Raw genomic sequence first — 26,634 nt, 5'->3', positions numbered from 1 at the left:
TGTCTTTCCACAAATATAAAGCAAGTGATATTGACTACATAACAAAGCCTAAATGGCATAATATATTGCATAGGATTACCAAGAAAAATTATAGCCATAAGCTAAGTTGAATCATTTTAATACTTAGGATTCTCACTAGTTTTGTCTTCAGTTTGTGTCGGTTTTGCTTCTCTTGGCTTTTCTCTTGTATTCGAGGAAAGGGCTATCTCTTACAACTGCATGTGACTACACGCTTCAGGTTCTTCCTCACTTGACTCAACCACGAAGGATTCTGGTGCTTTAGGAATTGGTAGCCCCTCTCCATGAGGAAGTGGACGTATTGCCGATGGAATATTTGGATAGTGCACAGATAACTTTTTCTTCTTATTTAGCCCTTTTACAATTGGAGGCACCATACAAAAGTAACAATTACTAACATGATCTGTTGGCTCTCTCCAAATCATTGGCACAGCGAAAGGCATAGATGCCTTTTTTCCATTCAACCATTGCTCCAGTGCCGTCCCACAAGAATTGCAGCATATATGTGGTGCCCAGCTCTTGTCCTGGTCTCCTATCTTGCAGCCAAAATACAAGTTGTAGGCTTTCTTAATCATTCCTGTTATCCTCCTTTTTTGTGAGATAAAAGTTATTTCACTGCAGATATAGCAGAAATTATCTGCTTTATTCACACAAGTTCGAGGCATTACTGAGTAGCCTATATAAGCATAAAACGAAATGTAAAGACGCTGTCGAACTACAATCAGCTACAGATACTGCAGCTTTTATGCAGTGAAGTGATGCAATTAAAGGCTAATATTGCATCATCTCAGTATACATGCAATTTTCTATTGGTCACCAGTATCAATTGCACAATATGCAGCTGAAGTTGCATCATAATTTTGAATGGCTTACGTCATTAGATGGGTGAATATATCATGGAAACTAGAGCCAATCAACATTTTTTAGGGTCATTTTCGTTTTCAGCACCCCAAAATTATGTAAGATTAGCTAATTTTATGCCCAAAACTTTTTACCTGTTGAACAGTGTAATTCTACTTTAATTTTAGTGCACACACATTAACGACATATGATGGCTCAACAATCATTTTTCCCACTTTGGTCTGTGCAGCGGTACCGCAGCTGGAAAGGAAGTCAGGAGAATCCTGGTTTCTCTATGGTTTCCTGGTTCCCTGAGGCAGTGTTCAAGTTAGATATGCTGCATTCAGTTGACCCCTGGCGGTCATCTTGGGGCAGCAAAGCCTACTTAAGTGCCTGCCACCAGGTTCTGGTGCGTATTTTGCAAAGTGGATATAGAAAGAAAGAAGCCCGCAAGGGAGAAGACCGGAGAGCCGCACCCAGAAGGAGTACAAGAATGTTGCTCTCAACTACCTGGATGTAAAGTTGTCAGAACTTGGGGTTCGCCACAAAGACAACAGCTGCTGGAGAATGCCTCTGATGGACTCTGCACCCCCCCATGTTGAGGGCATGTGGTCTGGTATGGTTCAGGAAGGGGAGGCGCTCGCTTGCCCCCCCATTCCTGACCTGCCGGGTTGCATGGCCGGATAAGGGTTTGGTATGGATTTTGGGGGGATTCTCATACCATTTTAAAAATATTTTAGGTGTGGGGAGTTCCCCTCAAAATCCATACCAGACCTGAAGGGCTTGGAATGGATGGGGGGACCCCACGCATTTTTGTTTTACATTTTGTATTTTGCCGGGCATTGCTGGCAATTCAGTTAACTGTCAGTGGGGAACCCCACTGACAGCTGAAACATTAAAGAATGTTTTTAGTAGCTGTGCGGTATCTTACCACATACTCAGATGCAGTAAGATACTACTTCACAAATTGTCCCCTTTGTTTTAAGTTCGCAGTCGAACTTTCGTTATGTTCGAACATTTGACCGCAAACCAAACAGGAGGGTGTTTGGCTCATCACTACTGGCTGGGCATTGAACACATATCCTGAATTAATTCTAGAGGAGATTGTACTCTACAATAAAAGAGAAAAATTCCCAGCTCAACTTACCAACCAGCTTGCAAATGGGGGCTCTCAAAATTTGTAGAGTTAGGAACTGCAGAATATTGGGGTGCCATGAAGAGCTTCTGCAGCTTATGCATGTATTTGCAAATGTGTGGTAAGTTGAGTTTTTTTGTTTTTTCTTTTGTTGTTTGACATGGGTCTCCCTTCCATGTGCTCCTTGCTGTGAAGGACAGTTATAGACTGGGGCAGTGGCCATTTTTTGTACTGTTGACTTGTTGGTGAGAGGGCGCACTGGACACCTTGGCTGCCATTGCTGGGTGTCCAGTGTGCTCCTGTACCTTTTAAGGAGGGGTGGGCTCCCTCAGGTTCATCTGCCCTCGTTCTATCCATTACACACATGTGCCTCTACTATGGGGGCTCTCAAAATTTGCAGAGTTAGGAACTGAAGAATATCGGGGTGCCATGAAGAGGCTCTGCAGCGTATGCATGTATTTACAAATGTGTGCTAATTAAACCCCTGTTTTTAACACATACTGTTAGGCTAATTTGGTTTGTTTACAAGCTGGTTGGAAAGTCGAGCTGGGAATTTTTCTCTTTTATTGTTTGCCATTTGTTGCTCTTCCATGTGCTTCTTGCTCTGAAGGCCAGTTATAGACTGGGGCATGGCCATTTTTTGTATCGTTGAGATTGTACTCTAACCTGGAGGACTGGAGGAAGAGGTGTGGACAATATGGAGTCTGTGATACCTGGATCTACAGTAAGTACACATGCTCCTTGCTAACACAGGGAGTCAAAGCAGTCTGGTTAGTTTGGTATGGCATTATTATTTATTATTATAATATTATTATTATACATGATTTATATAGTGCCAACAGTTTGTGCAGCGCTTTACAAAATGAAGGCAGACATTGCAGTTACAATATAACTTGGTACAAGAGGACCCTGCTTGTTAGAGCTCACAATCTAAGAGATCCATGTGGTCTGTCTTTTCTGGAGAAGCACTTATTTGTTGTCTTTAGAGCACTTTACTGTATAAATGGGAATGTCACTTTAACATGGACACTTACACTGTAGACTTTCTTTGTATAACTATGCTATTGTAGTTCATATTTATGTTTGTCATCATAGTGGTTTTTACACTTTGCATCAAGGAAGTTAGCACTGTTACCTGTAGGCAGGGGCAGACTGACAACTCATGGGGCCCCCGGGCAATAGGGGATCATTGGGCCCCTGTGTCCTTGCCCAAACTCAAAAAAGCCTATGAAAAAGGTACCAGGGGCATCTCATGGGGCCCCCTACTGACCCCGGCCCTCGGGCAGTGCCCGAGTTTCCAAATGGTCAGTCTGCCCCTGCCTGTATTTGGGTTAGTATATTGGAGTACTGTAGGTGTTATAACACAGTATAACAGCAGCAACCTTATTACAATTCACAATTGTTTTTATTTTTTCTTCACTTATTTTTGTGTCAAATTTATTTATTTCAGGTACTTACATAGCGCCATCAATTTATGCAGTGCTTTACATACAGTTGTGCTGAAAAGTTTACATACCCTGGCAGAAATTGTGGAATTTTGGCATTGATATTGAAAATATGACTGATCATGCCAAAAAATTATTATTATTATACAGTATTTATAAAGCGCCAATAGTTTGCTCAGCGCTGTACATTACAATGGGGGACAGAACCAATAACAATACAATACAATGCAAAACATGAGGGGATCGAGGGCCCTGCTCTTTCGAGCTTACAATCTAGGAGGGAGGGGATGGTGGCACAGGAGGAGAAAGCTGTGGGGGATGGAGTGGTAGGAAGAGTGGAGGAGGTCGGCAAGTTAGCAGGGGGTGAGGTAGGCTTCCCTGAAGAGGTGGGTTTTCAGGGTGCGCCTAAAGGAGAGGACAGTAGGTGATAATCTGATGGGTTGGGGCAGGGAGTTCCAGAGGATGGGTGACACCCTGGAGAAGTCCTGGAGGCGGCATGGGAGGAGGAGACCAGGGAACTAGAGAGAAGGAGGTCTTGTGAGGAACGGAGTGTGCGTGTTGGGTGGTACTTGGATATTAGGTCGATGATGTAGTTCGGGGCAGTATGGTGGACAGCTTTGTACGTCAGTGTTAGGATTTTGAATTTGATCCGTTGCGCAATCGGAAGCCTGTGGAGGGATTGGCAGATGGGGGTGGCATAAACGGAGCGGTTGGAAAGGTGAATGAGTCTGGCAGCCGTATTCAGGATCGACTGAAGCGGGGATAGCCAGCGGCGAGGCAGGCCAGTAAGGAGGGAGTTGCAGTAATCGAGTCGTGATATGATGAGGGAGTGGATGAGCTGTTTAGTAGTTTCTGGGGTTAGGAACGCGCGTATTTTGGCGATGTTGCGGAGGTGGAGTCTGCATGAGTTTGTTAAAGATTGGACTTGGGGCTGGAAGGATAGGTTGAAGTCCAGAATGACACCAAGTACTCTGGCCTGCGGGGCGGGTTTGATGGTGGCGTTGTTGGACATGATGGAGAAGTCAATGGGGGGTGCTCTTTTATTGAAGGATGATGATCATATGAAGCCATTTATTATCAAATAGTTGTTTGGCTCCTTTTTAAATCATAATGATAACAGAAATCACCCAAATGACCTCGATCAAAAGTTTCCCTCCCCTGGAATGTTTGGCCTTGGTACAGACACACAAGGTGACACACACGGGTTAAAATTCCAGTTAGAGTTTAATGTCCCACATCTGTGGTTTTTTAAATTCAAATTAGTGTCAGTGTATAAATAGTCAATGAGTTTGTTAGCTCTTATGTGGAAGCACTGACTAGGCTAGATACTGAGCCATGGGGATCAAAAAAGAACTGTCAAAAGTCCTGCGTAACAAGGTAATGGAACTTTATAAAGATGGAAAAGGACATAAAAAGATGTCCAAAGCCTTGAATATGCCAATCAGTACTGTTAAATCACCTATTAAGAAGTGGAAAGTTAGGGGGTCTCTTGATACCAAGCCAAGGTCAGGTAGACCAAGAAAGATTGAAACCACAACTGCCAGAAGAATTGTTCGCAATACAAAGGGAAACCCATAGGTAACTACAAGAAATATACAGGCTGCTCTGGAAAAAGACGGTGTGGTTGTTTTGAAGGAGCACAATATGATGACACTTGAACAAAAATGAGCTGCATGGTCGAGGTGCCAGAAAGAAGGCTTTACTGCATCAATTACACAAAAAAGGCCCGGTTAGGCAAGTCAAGATATTGTCAGGCATATTGTAACTGGGCTTTTTTGTTGTCAAGGTCTGTACCAGGGCCAAACATTCCAGGGTGTGTAAACTTTTGATCATGGCCATTTGAGTGATTTCTGTTATCATGATTTAAAAAGAAGCATAACAACTATTTGATAATAAATGGCTTCATTTGATCATCATCCTTCAATAAAAGAGCATTTTTTTGCATGATCAGTCATATTTTCAATATCAATGCCAAAACTTCACAATTTCTGCCTGGGTATGCAAATTTTTGAGCACAACTGTATATAAATATATATATATCAGGGGCGGACTGACCATTTGGAAACTCGGGCACTGCCCAAGGGCCTGGGGTCAGTAGGGGGCCCCATGAGATGCCCCTGCTACCTTTTTCATAGGCTTTTTTGAGTTTGGGCAAGGGCACAGGGGCCCCATGATCCCCTATTGCCCGGGGGCCCCATGAGTTGTCAGTCCGCCCCTGATATATATATATATATATATATATATATATATACTGTACATTCATATCAGTCCCTAACCCTCAAGGGTCATTGTATACAATCTAAGATCCTTAACTTACATTCACATACTAGGGCCAATTTAGACAGGATCCAATTAACCTACCAGCATATCTTTTTAGTATGGGAGGAAACTCATGCAGGCACAGGAAGAACATGCAAACTCCAGGTAGGTGGTGCCGTGGTTGGCATTTGAAACAATGACCCTAGTACTGCTAGACAGAAGTGCTAGCCATTTAGCCGACTATGCTGCCCCATAAATTTCATCCATAGTGTGGGTATTTCCTTATGATTTGAACCTCCCTACTTGGTCTTAGCCCTTGCTTGATAGCTCTAACAGGGGTTTCTAGGTATGTGGGAGCTTATGAACTACACCATGTGACATTGCTTGGACCAGAGTACCCAATCTCCAGGTTCAAATACTGTTAAGTGGAGGGTGTAGTAATGTTATCCACTAGGGAATGCTCCAACACCTTCCAAATCCAGGGTTGATTCCTTCAGTGGAAAGGCAGCAAGGGAGCAGGGATGAATGCACATGCCATGCGGGGAGGGTTGAAAGGGACTATCAGGAGACATGTTACATTGCCCTAAATAGGAAGATGATAACATCTTTTTAAATATGTCCCTTTTTTTCAGAATCAGGATTTTGAGTGATATCACCCATTTATTTATTTTTTATAATATCTTGAACATGTAGATGATGCTGTAATATCCAACAGGTTTTTTATGTGAATAACTGTCAACTCTGAGTGTTGTGTCTTTTCATCTAGTGTGAGATCTCCCCATTGGCGGTTGGCAGATGTTGTGTCTGAACATAGAGATAAATATCCTGGGTGCTGCAGACAGTAAAAGAGCAGCTGCTTGTTATGCTGAAATTCAGAATGCTGTTACATGACACAAGTAGACTACGTCTCTTCTCTAGCAGTGTTTCCCTGAACCACTAAGGGCTTTCCTCTTCTTGATCAAACTGCCATGCGACTGAAAATCACCACTGCTAAATTCATCCTGACTCTACACTTTGTAATAAGTGAAAGGACTTTTTCTAGAAGGCAAAGAGAAGCATGTAAGGAACAACAGCTCATAGTAATCTTGGGGAATGGCGGAAATATAAGGGGCAATTAATCAACAGGCACAAGCAGCATTTGAAACAGAACACAAGGCCCAACAGGCAGTATGGTATTTGGTTTAGTATATTTGGGTGCAAATGTACTACACCTTTGCACTAAAGGAAATCCATGCCCAAAAAACAGCTAAAATAGCTGAAAATAAAAAAATACACCCTCAAAATGCATTGCAGCTTAGCTTCCATTATCCTAAACCTAACCTGTCACTTCAGCTAACTCCTAAAGCGACACTAAATTGGCTAAGGGTTCTCGGAGCTTTTTGCCGTGATGTGCAAGTTTGCATAGCATACTTTGCCCTCCTACTTGTTGCTTTGTCCATGGCTGTTGACATCTGCTCCTGGTTTTTTTCCAGGCCTGGCATTTTCTCTTTTTGTCCATTGGGCAGCCACTGATTGTGCAACTCAACCTTTTCAATACAGAGGAACCCTTGAAATAACCCACAGGAAAACCGCAGGTGCATTGCGCTGCACCCGCAGTGCATCAGTGTGAAATCAGGCTTATAGGGGGCTCAGGACAGTAAGGGATTGCTTACATTTGCAGTTTTGGGGGCAGTAAAACCCATAGTTGAGACATGTTTTTACCGCATCCCCCCAGGCACTGGCGTGGCGCTAGGGGTCACAATGGTAATCCTGTCCCATGCTCACGGGGGTCCATGTGGCGCCTACCTGTCACATTTTGTTTTTACACTTGGGACAGAAGTACAGGTACTGATCCTCTCCATTTTCTTCTTGAAACCACTGAAAGACAGCTTCTCCTCCTATCTGTCTGCATTCAGCAGCTGCAGTAGGAAAATGTTCATTATGCAATTAAAAAAAAAATGTAAATTCTGAACCATTTCATTTTATTGTGGCCCACGACTGGTTACCAGATCACTTAAGTGGCCCTCTCTCTTCAAAAGGTTGAGCATCCCTGGTTAAAAGGGTTCATTTGAGGTTAGAGGGTTTAGTTCAGACATACAGTTGCAAGAAAAAGTATGTGAACCCCTTGGGATTACGTGGAGTTTTGCATGAATTGGGCATAAAATGTGCTCTGAACGTCATCTAAGTCTCAACAATAGAAGAACACAGTCTGCTGAACATAATACTACACAAACATTAGATGTTGCCATGGTTTAATTGCACATAGCATGTAAACATTCACAGTGCAGGGAGGAGAAAGTATGTGAGGCCCTAGCTTAATGACTTCTCCCAGAGCTAATTGGAGCCAGGAGTGAGCCAACCTTGACTCCAATCAGTGTGATGATATTGGATGTGTTGCTGACAGCTTTCCTGCCCTTAAAAAACACACACCTGTTTTGGGTTTACTGGTTTCAAGAAGCACTGTCTGATGTGAACCATGCTGTCAGGAATGGACTCACCAATGGTGGTGGGACTCACCTGCCTTGTAGGCTGCAGTACCAGGGCTGGCCAGCGGGTGCTCTCAGCAACCAGAAGCTCACTCCTGCAGTCAGCCATCACCTGAGGCTGATTGCAGGAGGTGTATTTAAGGAATGGCCAGACCTGCAGTCAGTGCCTTGGTGTTTGTTTCCCATGTGCCCTGTTTCCTGTATCCTGTATCCTGTCTCCTGCCTGCTCGACTCTCCTGCTTGACTCTGACTCTGATAGAACTCTGCCTGCACTGACCCCGGCTATTCCTGACCATTCTTCTGCCTGCTCCCGTTGTACCTTTCTGCCTGATTGTTCCTGACCCGGCCTGCCTGACCACTCCACCTCTCCAGCCCTGACTGCACCTGTACCTATTAGTTTAAGGTTTGTTTTGTTTTGCACTGTGTTTGTTTATCTTGTGCAGCTCATAATAAATATTATTATTATTTAATCATTTCTGAAGCCTGCTGTTTCCCTGTGTCAGTCCACACATCTCTGGTCACACCTGGATCCCTGACACATGCCTTGCAGAAAAGAGCTCTCAGAAGACCTACGATCAAGAATTGTTGACTTGCATGAAGCTGGAAAGGGTTACAAAAGTATCTCCAAAAGCCTTGATGTTCATGTGTCCACGGTAAGACAGACTGTCTACAAATGGAGAAAGTTTAGCACTGTTGCTAATCTCCCTAGGCGTGGTCGTCCTGTAAAAATGACTGCAAGAGCACAGCGCAGAATGCTGCATGAGGTAAAGAAGAATCCCAGAGTGTCAGCTAAAGACCTACAGAAATCTCTGGCACATGCTAACATTTTTGTTGACACATCTACAATAAGGAAAACATTAAACAAGAATGGAGTACATGGGAGGACACCACGGAGGAAGCCATTGCTGTCCAAAAAGAATATTGCGGCACGTTTGAAGTTTGCAAAAGAGCACCTGGATGTTCCACAGCACTACTGGCAAACTATGCTGTGGACAGATGAAACCAAGATTGAGTTGTTTGGGAAGAACACACAACACTATGTGTGGAGAAAAAAAGGCACAGCACACCAACATCAAAACCTCATCCCCACTGTAAAACATGGCGGAGGGAGCATCATGGTTTGGGGCTGCTTTGCTGCCTTAGGGCCTGGACGGATTGTTGTCATTGATGGGAAAATGAACTCCAGAGTTTATCAAGACATTTTGCAGGAAAACGTACGACCATCTGTCCGCCAACTGAAGCTCCGCAGAGGATGGGCGATGCAACAGGACAATGACCCAAAGCATACAAGTAATTCAACAAAACAATGGCTGCAACAGCACAGAATACGCCTTCTGGAGTGGCCCAGTCAGAGTCCTGACCTCAACCCGATTGAAATGCTGTGGCATGACCTAAAGGGAGCGATTCACACCAGACATCCCAAGAATATTGCTACACTGAAACAGTTTTGTGAAGAGGAGTGGTCCAAAATGACTCCAGATCGTTGTGCAGGTCTGATCTGCAACTACAGGAAACGTTTGGTTGAGGTTATTGCTGCCAAAGGAGGGTCAACCAGTTATTAAGTCCAAAGGTTCACATACTTTTTCCTCCCTGCACTGTGAATGTTTACATGTTATGTGCAATAAAACCATGGCAACATCTAATGTTTGTGTAGTATTATGTTCAGCAGACTGTGTTCTTCTATTGTTGTGACTTAGATGACGTTCAGAGCACATTTTATGCCCAATTCATGCAAAACTCCACGTAATCTCAAGGGTTCACATACTTTTTCTTGCAACTGTAGGTTTAGATTTAGGAGTTCATTCAGATGAAGAGTTAGTTTTAAGGGTTCATTTGAGGTTAAGGGTTAGGCTTGGAAGTTAGGTTCAAGTGTGGAGTTAGGTTTAGCAGCTGGATCAGTTTAAAGCAGAATTAAAAGAATTGTTAACATGTACAGTGTTTCGGAATGATACATTTTATATGTTTCTTTTGTCAGAAAACAACTTTGTCCCTTTGCTGTCGATTTTTTTTATTAATATACACTGCCTTCAGTGCATGTGCTGTGCAATGTAGACTCCTAGACTATTCCCAATATCTGTAAGTTGCTGAGAATGGAGCCTAGGTGCCAGCAGGGCTGCTGTTAGAAACCATGGGGCCCCATACAGCCAACTTGACAGGGCCCCCCTTAAAAAAAACACAGTTGACGATGCTTCAGTACTGATCACTCATCGTGTTCATTCAGCAAAGAAAGGGGCTTGTAAATGTGACGTATTTACCAGACCTTTCCCACACTCTCCATCCTGAAGGATACTATTGTGTGTTTGCAGCTGCCGATAGGAAGGAAAAGAGGAAAGCGAGCAGCACTGCCGGGGTGGAGGGCCTGGAACCGATCCCCTGTATGACTCTTTGCAGCAGCTGAAAGCCAGCAGGAGGGAGAGGAGAAGAAGCCAGCTTTCAGCTGCTGCAGAGAGAGCCATACAGGGGATTGGTTTCAGTAATTGTCCCCCCCCTCCTCAAAGTGCCGATCACCCTCCCTGCCCACATCCGATTTACAAAGCTGCCTGGGCCCCCTACTGGTTTCGGCCCCGTACAGGATGACTGATGGTACCCCCTTATCCACAGCCCTGGGTGCAAGGATAATGTACAGTAACTCCAGTGTGCATGTGCTGCAGTTACTGCATTTGAAGCATGCTTGCTTTACGTTGTGTTTTTTTTGGATGCAACAAGTCCTACTGAGATTCATTCCCATGGCAAACAAACCAGGTAGAATTTAGCTTTTGCTATATTTTGTGTTTGAAAGCTGTGCTCAAATGCAAAAGGCAGTGTTCAGCAACAACTCCCATCTTCATGCGCTTTTACACAGATCCAGAAAGCAAAACAAAAATGGCACCTGCTCTAATCAGTTCATTACTTGCTTGAAGTAAGATACACATGGACAGGGCATTTCACAAAAAACAGAAAACAAAAATTCCCCAGGACACTTATCAGCTACTCAACAGAAACACAAGGAGGTTGATTTACTAAAACTGGAAATCAGCTCTGCACAGAAACCAATCAGCTTCCACTTTGGTTTTTTTTTGTCAAAGCCTAAAGGGGAGTCCCACCCAAAAGGGGAAGTTCCACTTTAAAGATGGGTCCCCTGCTCCCCATTAAGGATTGGCACATTTGGGGAGCGGGGGGGAACAGGTTCCCAAATTTGCAGGTACCCGCTCTCACGTCTGCTACGATTGCCTAGGCGATCGGAAACGGAAGTTGTCCTCCTACCCCCCCTCCCTTAAGTCTTGTGGAACACGTGATAGGTCACAGAAGACGACGGGGGCCATTCAGGAAGCACAGCGCTACTTGCACAGTGAACACCCGGCTGTGAAGCCGCAAGCTGTCACAGCCAGGTGCCCACACTAAAGATGCCAGCACCTGTGGCGGGGGCAACGCTGGATCATGGAACTCTGCTTTAATTGAAAAAGCTGAAGTTAGAAGCTGATTGGCTACCATACACAGCTGTACCAGATTTGCACTCTCCAGTTTTAGTAAATCACCCCAAAGTCTAAACAGTTTAAACATTTTACAGAGGTTTTGTTGAATATATTTGCAAATTTATGTGAAGATAAATTGTTGTGCCAAGGCGCCTCAGTGAAGTGTGGCCCCTAACTTTAGTCTAACAAAGCTTCCAACTTGGAGCATACAGAATAAAGCAATGAATAAACTGAGCCTGGCAGTAGCCCGTTTCTCCTTGGTTTCTAACACACAGTGTAGAATTTCTGTTTTGTTGGCTAGCATATGCTCACCCATCTAGTGGAGGCCTTCAGCTGCCATTAAGCTTTGCTGGGATACTGATGTGTCTCTACACCTTTAGGGGTGAATGTGTAGACAATTACACAGACACATGTTCTCTCTGCCATCCCCTATTCTAAACAATACATAAGACCAGGGGCGGACTGACCATTTGGAAACTCGGGCACAGCCCGGGGGCCCAGGGTCAGTAGGGGGCCCCATGAGATGCCCCTGGTACCTTTTTCATAGGCTTTTTTGAGTTTGGGCAAGGACACAGGGGCCCCATGATCCCCTATTACCCGGGGGTCCTATGAGTTGTCAGTCCGCCCCTGCATAAGACACATCCAACACTGCCAGCTATATAATAAAAGGTATCTCTGGCCCACATTTATGAAATCACTCAGGGGGTCATTGTAAGCTTCTCAATGTTTGGAATCCCCAGGATTAACTTATACACTCTCTACATTTATGCAGGTTACATCTCTATGATATACACTATATGGCCAAACATTTATCCCTTTCCAAAGCCAGAGGTATAAATAAGGAGCTGGCCTCAGTTACGGCTATAATAGGGCAGATCTTTCCCCCCAGATTCTGGAGCTGGTCTACAGAAATTGGTGCTCAATTTAAGCAAAAGACCATTTGTGAGGTCAGACATTGATGTTGGATGAGAAGACCTGGCTTACAATCAGCATTCTAATTCAAAACAACAGTATTCAGTAGGGTTTAGGTCATGGCTCTTTGCAAACCACCTAAGCTCCTCCACAACAAACTCATCACACCATTACTTTATGGAGCTGGCATTGTGTACAGCTTTGTGAGCAGTCATGCTGGAACAAAAAAGGGCCTTCACCAAGCTGTTGGAAAGTGCACAATTGCCTAAATTGTATTTGTACCATGTAACATGAACAGTACCCATCACCGAAGACTCCTGGGTTCAGGAATTTGGAGGCGTACCCATATACCAAGTCTAGGTTCACACCTAAGAGTTTTCCGCAGCATTTTGTGTGTGCAGAAACACACTACAGTCCATTCAACATGATTTCCTGTGGGACATATTCAAATCTCTGATTTTTTCCCCCCATTGCATTTTTTGGGGGTCAGGGACTTTTTTAAATGCAAAAAGTTGTATTTTGGTTCTATGGACTTCAATGAAGATGCTTCAAAAAAGCATTTGTTTTCACCGCGTTTTGCATTTTAATAGCAACAAGAAAAAAAAAGCATAAAAAACGCAGCAAAAACGAATGTGCAAAAACGCTAAACGCACTGCAGAAATGCATCAAGCGCAAACTGCATAGGTGTGAACCTAGCCTTAATCAATTTTTCTCAACCTTTTTTAGTCAAGGCACCCTTTAAAACACTTCACAATCTTGAGGCACGTCATCATAAAATATAAAAACTAAACAGGGGCGGACTGACCATTTGGAAACTCAGGCACTGCCCGAGGGCCTGGGGTCAGTAGGGGGCCCCATGAGATGCCCCTGGTACCTTTTTCATAGGCTTTTTTGAGTTTGGGCAAGGACACAGGGGCCCCATGATCCCCTATTGCACGGGGGCCCAATGAGTTGTCAGTCCGCCTCTGAAATTAAACTAATAGTTTTACATAATAGAGTAGCATTTACACATGTAGGGCACCCAACATTAGAGGTGATTTATTCTTACAAAGCATATATACCTTTGCACACTTGTACTGACAATTATTCCAGCATTTCTCTCCCTCCATCACAAGAACGTCCTTAGGCACCCAACATCATCCTATGATGTCATCAGATGTTAGGATGCTGGCAGCTGGCCTGCATGGTTCCCCAAGTTGTAATGCTATACAATAAAAACCTATGGCTTTGTGTAACAAAAGGAGGCAGTATTGATCCGGCTTGTTGACAATTCACTTCATCATAAAATATAAAAACGAAACAGGGGCGGACTGACCATTTGGAAACTCAGGCACTGCTCGAGGGCCCGGGGTCAGTAGGGGGCCCCATCAGATGCCCCTGGTACCTTTTTCATAGGCTTTTGGAGTTTCAAAAAATATTTTTGAATTTGTTATATTTAAGAACAGATACTGTATGTGGGTATGTGCTAGGAGTATATGTGTGGTTCTGTTGGAAAATGTGTTTTTTAAATTGCTGTTGTAAAGGGTACCTTGATACATTTCGTTGCACAGTATGTATACAATGGAAATAAAGTATTATCTTATCTTATCACAATATGAGTTAACTCTTAAGCATTTTCCCATGGCACCCCTGAAGAACCCAGAAGGCACTCTGGATGAAAAAGCCTGCTCTAAATGCAAAGGTTACAACCCAGTTAAAAAAAAAAGGTGTGTGATCTCTAGGCTAAGCTACATGGGAATTTTTCCACTACCTCCCCTCCCTCCCTTTTCCCAGCATTACGCTTATAACTAAATTACAGGTGTGCTTTAATTTTGCTCGAAAGTTTCAATTTTCGGATTTTGTTGCCCTTTTAACAGATATGCAGGCTTGTTAATTACGTCTTGTGCTGCTGCAATATGTTTTTATTCATCTCTTCATCGCTCAAATTGAAAGGGTTAATTGATTTTAATTAACTCTCGGAAGTTGCTAATTAGACTTAGCAGGCATTTAATTAGAGTTGTACCAGTTAATGGCTCAGCTGTAACCCTTTCGTTGCCCGACAGTCTGCACAATAAAATGGAAAAACTGGCAATGTGTTTCTTCACTTTCAGCCTTTAATTAATTGCTTCCAGTATCTTGTGGTAATTATTACTGTAACTGACTTTCAGAATTGGCTCCAGACCAAACATGAAACAGAAAACCTGTGCTGAGTATTAAAAGTGTTGAGTCATGTGTATGTGTGTATGTGTGTGTGGGGGGGGGCTTTTCTAAACATTTCGGTGAACATCAGACTTTGTGAAATGCATTAGAGTCAACAGGAAAGGTTAAATTAACATGGTCTTTGGTGGTTTTTAGTGAAGCAATGGGCTTTAAATGGCTCATGAAATTTACTGAAGCTCCTTCCAACCATCCTGGACCTGTATTTGTGCCAAATGGCCCCCTCATTAGCTTCATTATTAAATTATGTTATTTTAATATTATATGTGATGGGTATTCACACCCATGTGATCCGATTCTGCACATCGCACCGTTGTTTTGTTTTGCTATGTTTTGCGAACCGATTTCACGATATTGGTACCCTAACATACAAACCCTCAGTGATTATGATGGGGTGTGGAAATCGCACAGAAACCGATGCGAATTCCACACCGCATCAGCGTGAACCCAGGCTTACTGTCCCTTCCTGTGGGGCCTATGGGATAGGAAGTTACGGGAATATCCTTAAATGGACACAGATGGCAAAAAAGGGGTTTTATCCCTTCATTACTTATCAAAAACTATTTTTTTTCAAAATTGTGGTGCTCCACCCAAAAGGGGAAGTTCCACTTTAAGGCCTCATCCCACACTCCCCGTTAAAGATTGGCACCTTTGGGAACTTGGGGGGAGCGGGTACCTGATTTTGGCAGGTATCCGCTCACACTTCTGCTGCGATTGCTTAGGCCAGTGGTCTCCAAACTGTGCCCTGGGGGGCTGGATGCGGCCCTTTGCTTGCTTTTATCTGGCCCCTGGGGCACTTTTCCTCCCATGGATACCAACAATGAAGCATATTTCCTGCTACAGCCGGGGACTATTCCTCTCATTGACACCAATGATGAGGCACTTTTCCCCCCACTGACACCAATGATGGGGCTCAATTCCTACCACTGACACCACAAATGGGGCTTGATTCCTTCCACTGACATTAAAATGGGGTTAATTTCCTTACACTGACACCAATGATGGGGCACTAATCCTCCCACTGACACCAATGATGGGTTACTATGCCTCCCACTGATACCAATAATGGGGCACTATTCTTCCCACTGATACTAATGATGGGGCTCAATTCCTTCCAATGATACCAATGATGGGGCACTATTCCTCCCACTAACACCAATGATAGGGTACTATTCTTCCCACTGACACCAATGATGGGGCACTATTCTTCCCACTGACACCAATGATGGGGCACTATTCTTCCCACTGACACCAATGATGGGGCACTATTTTTCCCGCTGATACCAATGATGGGGCACTAATCCTCCCACTGACACCAATGATGGGGTACTATTCTTCCCACTGACACCAATGATGGGGCACTATTCTTCCCACTGATACCAATGATGGGGCGCTTTTCCTCCGCCTACTACCAAAAATGCATTATTTACTCCCACTAATGCCAATTTTTGATCCCAATGACCACAGTCCGGCCCCCCAAAAACCTGAAGGACAGCAAACTGGCCCTTTGTTTAGAAAGTTTGGAGACCCCTGGCTTAGGTGATCAGAAGCGAAAGTTGTCCTCCCTCCCCGTAGTCTTCTGGGACACATGACAGGTCCCAGGAGATAAAAATTGTTCCCAGCATTTGTGGGTGTGCTTATTTGCCACATCTAAGTAAAATTCTGTTCTGGCAAAAGCTGGTGTTGGGGTTGCTTTCCTCGGTCACTGTATCCTGGGGAGCCCACCCCGGTACATGGCTTACACCCTACTGCCCTCGGGCAGTGCCCAAGTTTCCAAATGGTCAGTCCGCCCCTGCACGTGACAGGTCCCAGAAGACTACAGGACCATTCATGAAGCGCAGTGTTACTGGAACATGCGCAGTGAGTACCCGGCTGTGAAGCCGCAAGCTGTCATAGCCGGGTGCCCACACTGAAGATGTCGGCCTCCAGGGATACAGGAAACGGGCTGCAGGGGACAAACTGAGGGACAGGTAAGTGGCTGTTTTTTTTAAAAAGTTGGCAGCTACAGTTTTTGTAGCTGTTGACTTTTATTTTTTGACAGAGTGAGTGGAACTCCACTTTAAAGATACAGCCCAACTCTCCCAAGCTAGAGGGGGTTCTGCAAATTCTGTTGGCACTATAAACAGCCTACACAAAGGCGGTATAAAGAGGACTACAGGAGTCTGAAAACCTCTAGCCACAAATAAACACACTATGAGGCCTTGGACAGTGCTGCATAAAAATGATCCACACTATAGAATTATAATATGTACATAAATAAATCAGTGGAACTAGACATACGCATTTCTATACCAGGGCCATCACCCCCAGTCCATGGGCCCTGCCACAATACTGGCTGATGGCAGGACCAGAACACAACTGTGTGACCTGTTAGGAGCCAAGCATGTGCAATGGATTTGTGTCTTTTCACTTCCAGGCTTGAATTAATTGTTTCCAGAGCCCTGTATAATTATTACTGTAACTGAATATTGGCTTCAGACCAAACATGGCACAGAGAACCCGTAATCAGCTCATGTGCTATATATTTAAACTGCCATTTCCTGTCACTTTTACCTGGGCTGCATTTATAATTTATGGTATTAATCCCTAAGCCTTAGCAGTGGGTATCCACCCCAATAATGCATCATATGGCTATCTTGCTGAAAGATTGTCTAGATGTATCTAAACTCCAGGCAAACAGGTATGCGCTAATAGAAAATAAAGTATTCCTATCCATTCGGTCCTGAGATTGTCACAGCTCTGCCAGGCAGCGCAGCACTTTCTGGCAGGGCAGGAGACTTGATTTTTTTTCTGCTGCAGTTAAGTAAGGCCCCTTTCACATGGGCATTCCATATGTCCATTTTTCATCTGTCCATTTATGGATGAAAAACGGACAACCATATATTTCTGTGGACTAGCAGATGTAAACAGATCATCCGTTTACATCCGTTAATCTCCCCATCCATTACATCCATTTTTTTTAAATGGAAGAAAACCCTATTTTTCTTCCATTAGAAAAACACACAGACAAAAAACGGATGTAAACGGACGAAAAAACAGATGAAAAATGGATGTAAACAGATGAAAAAACAGATGACTATGGATGTAAACGAACAAAAAATGGACAAAAATGGTTGTAAATGGATGAAAAACTAATGTAAACAGACAAAACAGATGTAAACGGATGAAAAACAGATGTAAACAGACAAAATGGATGTAAACAGATGATAACGGATGTAAACAGACAAAACGGATGTAATCGGATGAAAATGTTTGTAAACAGATGAAAACAGATGTAAACAGATGAAAAACTGATATAAACGGATGGAAAAACAGATGACTATGGATGTAAACGAACAAACGGACAAAAATGGTTGTAAATGGATGAAAAACTGATGTAAAGAGATGTAAACGGATGTAAAATGGTTGTAAACAGACAAAATGGATATAAACGGATGAAAATGTTTGTAATCGGATGAAAACAGATGTAAACGGATGAAAAATGGATATAAACGGATGAAAACGGATGTAAAAAACGGGTGAAAAATGGATGTGAACTAATGAAAAACTGATGTGAACTTATCTGTTTTTTCTTGGTAAAAATGTGACTGAACTGATGAAAAAACCTAACACTTATGAATCTTGTCTGTCCCCTAGACTGTAATTAGGCGGTGAGAGGAGAAGCAGCAGACTGAGGAGCTCATCTTTCTGTCACTCTGCCTCATATCAGCCTGTCACTTGTTGGCAAATGAGAACTACATAACAGCTGACTTGCTGCTTGTGCTGCTTCTCCCACTCACTCTCTGATCTCTGCTGTACAGGGACTGATACCAAACCAAATTTGCATGTAAAAACATATATATATTTATCTATTAACCCCCTTATGTCTTTGGGGTGGCATAGATTTTGAGGGGGACCAAGCCAAAATGTAAAAAAAAAGAAGAGCCAGCTTAAAAATGTTCTTTTACAAAAACAGTGTGGGTTCCCCCCAAAATCTATACCAGACCCTTATCCGTGCATGCACCCCAGCAGGCCAAAAAAAGGAGGGATGAATGAGGGCCCCCTCCTAAACCATACCAGGCCACATGCCCTCAACATAATAGGGGGTGCTTTGCGGGGACTCCCCCCCCAAAACACCCAGTCCCCATGTTGATGAGAACAAGGGCCCCCTCCCCACAACCCTGGCCCAGTGGTTTTGGGGGTGACTTATCGGAATCTGGTCAGATTTCTTGGTAGATGATTTCATTTTTTTATTTAAGCCAGCTCTTCTTTTGTTTACATTCTGCTCTCAGTGGGCAATCCCACTGACAGCAGTTCAATCATGGTTGTCAAGGAAGCAGTGGGTGCCAGATCCTCAAGAACCAGTTATTCACTGGTTGCAGTGGATGCCTGAGGCTGCAGGCTCCTTAGCAACCAGCTGTTTCTTGGTCGTTAAAGCTCCTTAGCAACCAGCTAAAATGAAACACATTCTTTAACAATTACATGCCTGCACCACTACTTATTTAATACATGCATTTATTTATTTACTTTTTTATGCCACACGTTTCTACTTTTTCAGGTAAATAACGCATAAAGGGATAGTGAATTGACATTTTCAGTATTGCATGCGATATTTAGGAAAAATGTGTTAGGTCACCCAAATACCGCATGCCCTAAACTTGACCCTTACACTGACCTGGGTCAAGCCCTGATTATTTTCCTCATCGTTGGGAACAGCCTCGTTATTTTACTGTCTTTATCCACAGAAAAAAATAAATAAATATATATATATATATATATATATATATATATAAATATTGCTAAATCACGTTTACAGGATTCTCTCAACTGATAGCTAGACAGTACAAGAGACATCTGCCTGTTGTCTAAAGTGCCAGTTAATTGTGCAATTTATCTGATGACCAAAGAAATCACACATGCATTATATTTCCTGCCCAAAATTGTTATTTTAACACTCTTTATCACAATTTTGCATATGTTAATAAATACCTTCCTTTTCACAGCTACCTATCAACATTGTGTGCAGCTGCCAGTTATCAAGCCTGGCTGTCATTGACAGCTTTGCTCCCTACTATCAACCGGAACCAACCAGGGCATTTCTTAAACATATGATCAACTATAAAATAAAAAATATCCATATATTTTTATATATATATATATATATATATATTTTTTTTAAAGTTTTGTGCCCAGTTTTCAGCCTATAATAACAAAACACAACCAGGTACTTATCAAAATAGTGTACCCTATTAAATGCTTATAAAGGTTTTTAAATTTAGCCATAGCGCTTTAATCAAGTATACTGGTACAAGTAAACAATGTGAACAGAGAATTCACAAAAGAAAAGCAGTTACATGAAGGACAATGAGAAACTAAAAAAAATGTAATCAGAATATGCTCTTATTAACACAATTGCAATATGAGACAATTGAGTAAAGACTGCAGGGTAGCCATCACCTCAATATTAGATAGCACAAAAAATGACCTATAACCAAAAAATAAAAAAGAGAGACATCATGGCTAGGCCGTAGATAGTAATATGCTGTAGAAGCAACAACTCAAAGGTCTTTTGCTCATGCAGCAAAACACATTGGGGTGCACCACCACCATGATGACTCTCTTTTTTATTTTTTGGTTTTAGGTTGTTTTTTGTACTGTCGAATATTGAGGTGATGGCTACCTTGCAGTCTTTACTCAATTGTCTCATATTGCAATTTTGCTAATAAAAACATATTCTGATTACATTTTTTGAGTATCGCATTGTCCTTCATGTAACCCCTTTTGTTTTGTGAATTCTCTGTTCACGTTGTTTTGTAGGCTTTTCTGTTTATTGTAACCAGTACTCTGGTTACAAAAGTGTTAAACCAGACCATTAGTGTAGTGTCATCCATAGGAGTTCATACCTGATAAAAAGTCCTGTGATGTTGACTACATTGTCAGTGCTATTTGGCAGAGAGAAAGCATCACACACCCTGTGAGGATGGCACACATGGAGGTAAGCCAGGGATTCTGTCACACGGATGGTTCCCACTTGTACGGTGACATCACAATGAATGACGTTGTTTCGATTCTCACGGCACTGTGCCCCAGGCTCTACTGTCATGTCACACAGGAAGCTCCATGAACCTACCAAAGATAAAATAGATCTCTTACCAACATGGTCATCCTGAGTGCATACCATTCCCAAACCACTTTATACAAACATTTCTTTATATATTCATTTGGCAGCAATGCTACAAGCAAATATAAAAGCTAATAAAAAGGTATGTGCCAAAGGAAGAATGGAACAAGATAAATATTTATTGTACATCATTTATTGAACCATATCACTACAGATATATAGCTTTTAGGTCTCTTGCATGCACTAAATACTTTGATAGGAAACACTTAGCAAGCATGTTTGATGTCAGCCAAGTTCCCCCGAGCCAACAGATTAGAAAGATTGTATTGAGAAGAACAGGATATACAATTGATCTGATCGGTGTGTCTCTGTGTTGCATGTAATGTCTGGGCAATGCCAGCCATTGAAGACAACTGCTTCTCCTGGTGTTGAAAACGCTTCTGTGTTCCATGTGATATCTGGTCAATGCAAACCATTGAAGACAACTGCTTCTCCCAAGGCAGAGAACGCCTCTGTGTTCCATGTCATGTTTGGTCAGTTCCAGCCATTGAAGACAACTGATCGCTGTAGAGAACACCTCTGTGTTCCATGTAATATTTGGGCAATGCCAGCCACTGAAGACAACTGCTTTCAGTGTAAAGAACACCTCTGTGTTCTTTGTAATATTTGGGCAATGCCAGCCATTTAAGACAACTGCTTCCAGTGTAAAGAACACATCTGTGTTCCATGTAATATTTGGGCAATGCCAGCCATTTAAGACAATTGCTTCTCCCAGTGTAGAGAACGCCTCTGTGTTCCATGTCATATTTGGGCAATGCCAGCCATTGAAGACAACTGCTTCTCCCAGTGTAGAGAACGCCTCTGTGTTCCATGTCATATTTGGGCAATGCCAGCCATTGAAGACAACTGCTTCTCCCAGTGTAAAGAACGCCTCTGTGTTCCATCTAATATTTGGGCAATGCCAGTGATTGAAGACAACTGCTTCTCCCAGTGTAGAGAACGCCTCTGTGTTCCATCTAATATTTGGGCAATGCCAGCCATTGAAGACAACTGCTTCTCCCAGTGTAGAGAACGCCTCTGTGTTCCATGTCATATTTGGGCAATGCCAGCCATTGAACACAACTGCTTCTCCCAGTGTAGAGAATGCCTCTGTGTTCCATGTAATATTTGAGCAATGCCAGCCACTGAAGACAACTGCTTCTCCCAGTGTAGAGAACGCCCCTGTGCTCCATGTCATATTTGGGCAATGCCAGCCATTGAAGACAACTGCTTCTCCCAGTACAGAGAATGCCTGTGTTCCATGTAATATTTGGGCAATGCCAGCCACTGAAGACAACTGCTTCTCCAGTGTAGAGAATGCCTCTGTGTTCCATGTAATATTTGGGCAATGCCAGCCACTGAAGACAACTGCTTTTCCCAGTGTAGAGAATGTCTCTGTGTTACATGTCATATTTGGGCAATGCCAACCATTGAAGACAACTGCTTCTCCCAGTGTAGAGAACGCCTCTGTGTTCCATGTCATATTTGGGCAATGCCAGCCATTGAAGACAACTGCTTTTCCCAGTGTAGAGAATGTCTCTGTGTTCCATGTCATATTTGGGCACTGCCAGCCATTTAAGACAACTGCTTCTCCCAGTGTAGAGAACGCCTCTGTGTTCCATGTCATATTTGGGCAATGCCAGCCATTGAAGACAACTGCTTCTCCCAGTGTAGAGAATGCCTGTGTTCCATGTAATATTTGGGCAATGCCAGCCACTGAAGACAACTGCTTCTCCAGTGTAGAGAACGCCTCTGTGTTCCATGTCATATTTGGGCAATGCCAGCCATTGAAGACAACTGCTTCTCCCAGTGTAGAGAACGCCTTTGTGTTCCATGTCATATTTGGGCAGTGTCAGCCATTTAAGACAACTGCTTCTCCCAGTGCAGAGAACGCCTCTGTGTTCCATGTCATATTTGGGCAATGCCAACCATTGAAGACAATTGCTCCTACTGTAGAGAACACCTCTGTGTTCCATGTAATATTTGGCCAACGCCAACCATTGAAGACAACTGCTTCCAGTGTAGAGAACACCTCTGTGTTCCATGTAATATTTGCAATAACACAAAAACGCCTCCTATTGATGTCAATGCAAAATCGCGTCCCCTTGACTTCAATGTAAAAACGCCTCTTATTGACTTCAATGCAAAAACACCTCCTGTTGACTTCAAGACAAAATCACCTCTCATTGACGTCAATGCAAAAACACCTCCCCTTGACTTCAATGCAAAAATTACTGGCAATAGCAATCCTATGTGAACACTCATCTCCACATGCCACTCTATCAATTGGGGGTCTGGAATGCACTAATACAAACTTGCACAAAACCCTTTTTGTAATGGCACTCAAAACACAATGCGTGCAGATTGCATCGGTGGGAACCACCTCAATAGGAAAACATAATATCTAACCTGTCATGCAATTCTGTGACTTTTAAATTGCATATGTGTGAACCAGGGCAGCTCCATTCCCACCTGGGCATTTTGGGATGAAGGCAGAATCACTGTGATCGCAAAACGCAGGTTCATTTGCTATTATTTTCAATGACGCCTATAGTGTACTGTGGTTTTGGTGTGATTGTCTCACGGCAAATCGCACCATGTGACGCTTGTTGCCCAAAACTTGCTTAGCCCCGGACGCTGACAACCCATGCTACGCTAAAAAAAACCTGGCTCCTAACTTTTTTAGCTGACTCCTAGATTCAAAGCAAATTTGTCAATCCCTGCTTTGAGGTAACCATGTGTTATAAAATCCTGGCCTGTGTTCCTGAAATTCATTAGAGCTGACGAAACCCCACTTAGATGAGAGGAATGTGACTAAAGGCCAATCTCAACAGGCTTTAGTTTGCTTTAGTGGTAAAATATGAAAGTGCAGCGCTAACTTAAACAATGATTACACATAAGATAGATCCCATTTGAATGTGGATCGGCAAAAAAGACGGCGTCAGTTCATCAGATGTGCTAAATACGTATACAGTCTCCAACACTTGAAGAGCCAGGGATAGTAGATATCAGAAATGATAAAGAAAAGCCAAGTAATGCACTGACCAGATAGCGCAAGTTAAAGCGCATGGGACATTTAAGACCTGCCCCTGGTACTCAGCCACTGTATCACTGGAGCAAGGCGGTGTCATCTATAGGGTGACCACTAGATGTCATCTGTCCGGAGCTATGTTTATCTTATGTACATGTACCTCCGGTCTGGCCGTTTATAAGCAGCTGTACCTTTGCTAAGTAAGTTCTTTTCTGATTGTTCAATTTTAAATAAACGTTATCACACTATTTGAGGCCTTTTTCCACGGGCTCTTTATTTCTGGGGAGCCTGTAAATCCAGTAGGTCCTGGGATTGTGCCTAACAAGAACACATCTGCAGTGACATCCCTGGATCCGTGATACAGTTTCTCCTGGAACCGATGACATCTAGTGGTCACCCTACAGACAACACCCACCTGATCCATCAACACAGTGGCTGGACACAGCTTCCATCCGGACAGATGACATCTAGTGGTCACCCTATAGATGACACCGCCTTGCTCCAGTGATACAGTGGCTGAGTACCAGGGGCAGGTCTTAAATGTCCCATGCGCTTTAACTTGCGCTATCTGGTCAGTGCATTACTTGGCTTTTCTTTATCATTTCTGATATCTACTATCCCTGGCTCTTCAAGTGTTGGAGACTGTATACGTATTTAGCACATCTGATGAACTGACGCCGTCTTTTTTGCCGATCCACATTCAAATGGGATCTATCTTATGTGTAATCATTGTTTAAGTTAGCGCTGCACTTTCATATTTTACCATTACTCTGGAGGTTCACGAGGTGCCTTTTGTGCCAGCAGCTACCCTATCTACATCCTCATACTGCGCTCGATTTTATATATATATTTATATATAAGTTTATTTTAGTTTGCTTTAGAACTGCTTCTGTCCCCATATAAGTCTATGGGAATGCAAAAGCAGCAGGTCAAATGCATGTGCAATGAATGATCTCAAAAAGATGTCAAATTCACACTTTGCACATTGACATCAGTCCACACCGCCCAAAACTACTACAAGCTAAGGGTCAGATTCTTTTCTGGTGCGTGGATGCTCATTGAGGACCAATAGAAATGACCACATACAGTATATTGCCAAAAGTATTGGGACACCTCCAAATCATTGAATTCAGGTTTTCCAATCACCTCCATGGTCACAGGTGTATTTAATTAAGCACCAAGGCATGCAGACTGCTTCTCCAAACATTTGTGAAAGAATGGGTCGCTCTCAGGAGCTCAGTGAATTCAAGCGTGGTACCGTGATAAGTCCATCCGTGATATTTCCTTGCTACTAAATATTCCATGGTCACCTGTTAGTGGGATTATAACAACGTGGAAGCAACTGGGAACAACAGCAACTCAGCCACAAAGTGGTAGGCCACGTAAAATGACAGAGCAGGGTCAGCGCATGCTGAAGCACACAGTACCCAGAAGTCTCTAACTGTCTGCAGATGTAAGGGTGTGACGCATGGATTAATACTGGTGTGTAATGTTAAACTGCAATATGCTCTTTGGTCAGTAGATGGCAGCAAAGTACAAGAATCGATTTTGTAGTGACGTTTGCTAAGATAAGATAAATGCTTATTTACCCTATAAAGTTTAATGAATACTAATTTAGGGGCCGAGTAGGACCCTCAGAAGGGTCATAGTGAACTGTAAATGCAGGTTTGAGGCTGCAATTAAGAAATGACTTACTGCATCACAAACTCTATGGGAAGGGGAGGAGTTCCTGTGCTGAGGAGGAAGTGGAGTCTGGGTCTGGCTGTTGGTTGCCGAGGACGTCTGGAGAATCTGTGTGGGCCCTGGAAGAGGATTTACGGCTCACAGTGGAATCTGGCGAGGGCACCTAAGGAAGATCCACAACGAGGTCAGGAAACAAGTGACTGTATGGTCCGGTTCCGGAGTGGGTTAGGAGAAAGCACCAAGAGCCTGCCAGGGAACCGTAAGTGCGGCTTTGCCGCAGCACATCGCACCACACGTGGTCAGTGACATTTTGGATATACCAGAAAGTTACAAGAGACATACTCCACTTTCTTTTGGATTACAAATAGTATTGCGCAATACTTAGGGTGCACCCCAACGTTATATCTTGCTCAGGAACATTCAGGCGCAGCCAGGCTGCTTTCTGGACATTGGGGAAAAGTATGGGGTTAGTGTTAGACAGTATTATTCTTACTGTATGGTTATGCGCTGTTATCATTCTGTTTACTTATGCTCAACTACATGATCACTATAACTGTTCAGTAAACGTAATTGTTTTAAAAGAACCGCTGTCTGTGTCTGTGTGGCATCGTGTACCCACTGAATCTGTGGGCCCAGCCCTCGGTCTTCCTTCACAGACTCAATAACTAAAGACCTCCAAACTTTGTGTGGCCTTCAGATTAGCACAACAACAGAGCGTAGACAGCTTCATGGAATGGGCAATGCAAAGTGTTGGATGCAGTGGTGAAAAGCACGCTGCCACTGGACTCTAGAGCAGTGAAGACATGTTCTCTGGAGTGATGAATCACGCTTCTCTGTCTGGCAATTCGATGGATGTGTCTGAGAATGGTACTTGCCTGACTGCATTGTGCCAAGTGCAAAGTTTGGTGGATGTGGGGATTATGGTGTGGGGTTGCTTTTCAGGGGTTGGGCTTGGCCCCTCAGTTCCAGTGAAGGGAACTCTTAAGGCGTCAGCATACCAAGACATTTTGGACAATTTCATGCCCCCAACTTTGTGGGAACAGTTTGGGGATGGCCTCT

General features: G+C 43.3%; 1 protein-coding gene across 1 annotated transcript in view; it reads right to left on the bottom strand.

Annotated features, from left to right (window-relative positions):
- The window catches only part of PKHD1 (PKHD1 ciliary IPT domain containing fibrocystin/polyductin), an 808,705-nt gene that overhangs the window by 643,714 nt on the left and 138,357 nt on the right, over positions 1 to 26,634 (bottom strand). Inside the window, exon 27 of the mRNA XM_089685961.1 lies at positions 20,605 to 20,827. Within this exon, the coding sequence (XP_089542087.1) occupies positions 20,605 to 20,827 (223 nt within the window). The remainder of the gene's footprint in view (positions 1 to 20,604; positions 20,828 to 26,634) is intronic.

Source organism: Staurois parvus, unplaced genomic scaffold (genome assembly GCF_062004578.1).
Source record: "Staurois parvus isolate SC_StPar_1 unplaced genomic scaffold, SC_StPar_1.0 ptg000390l, whole genome shotgun sequence".
NCBI lineage: Eukaryota > Metazoa > Chordata > Amphibia > Anura > Ranidae > Staurois > Staurois parvus.
The sequence above is the reverse complement of the archived record's forward strand: the minus strand, read 5'-3'. Positions and strand labels throughout refer to the sequence as shown.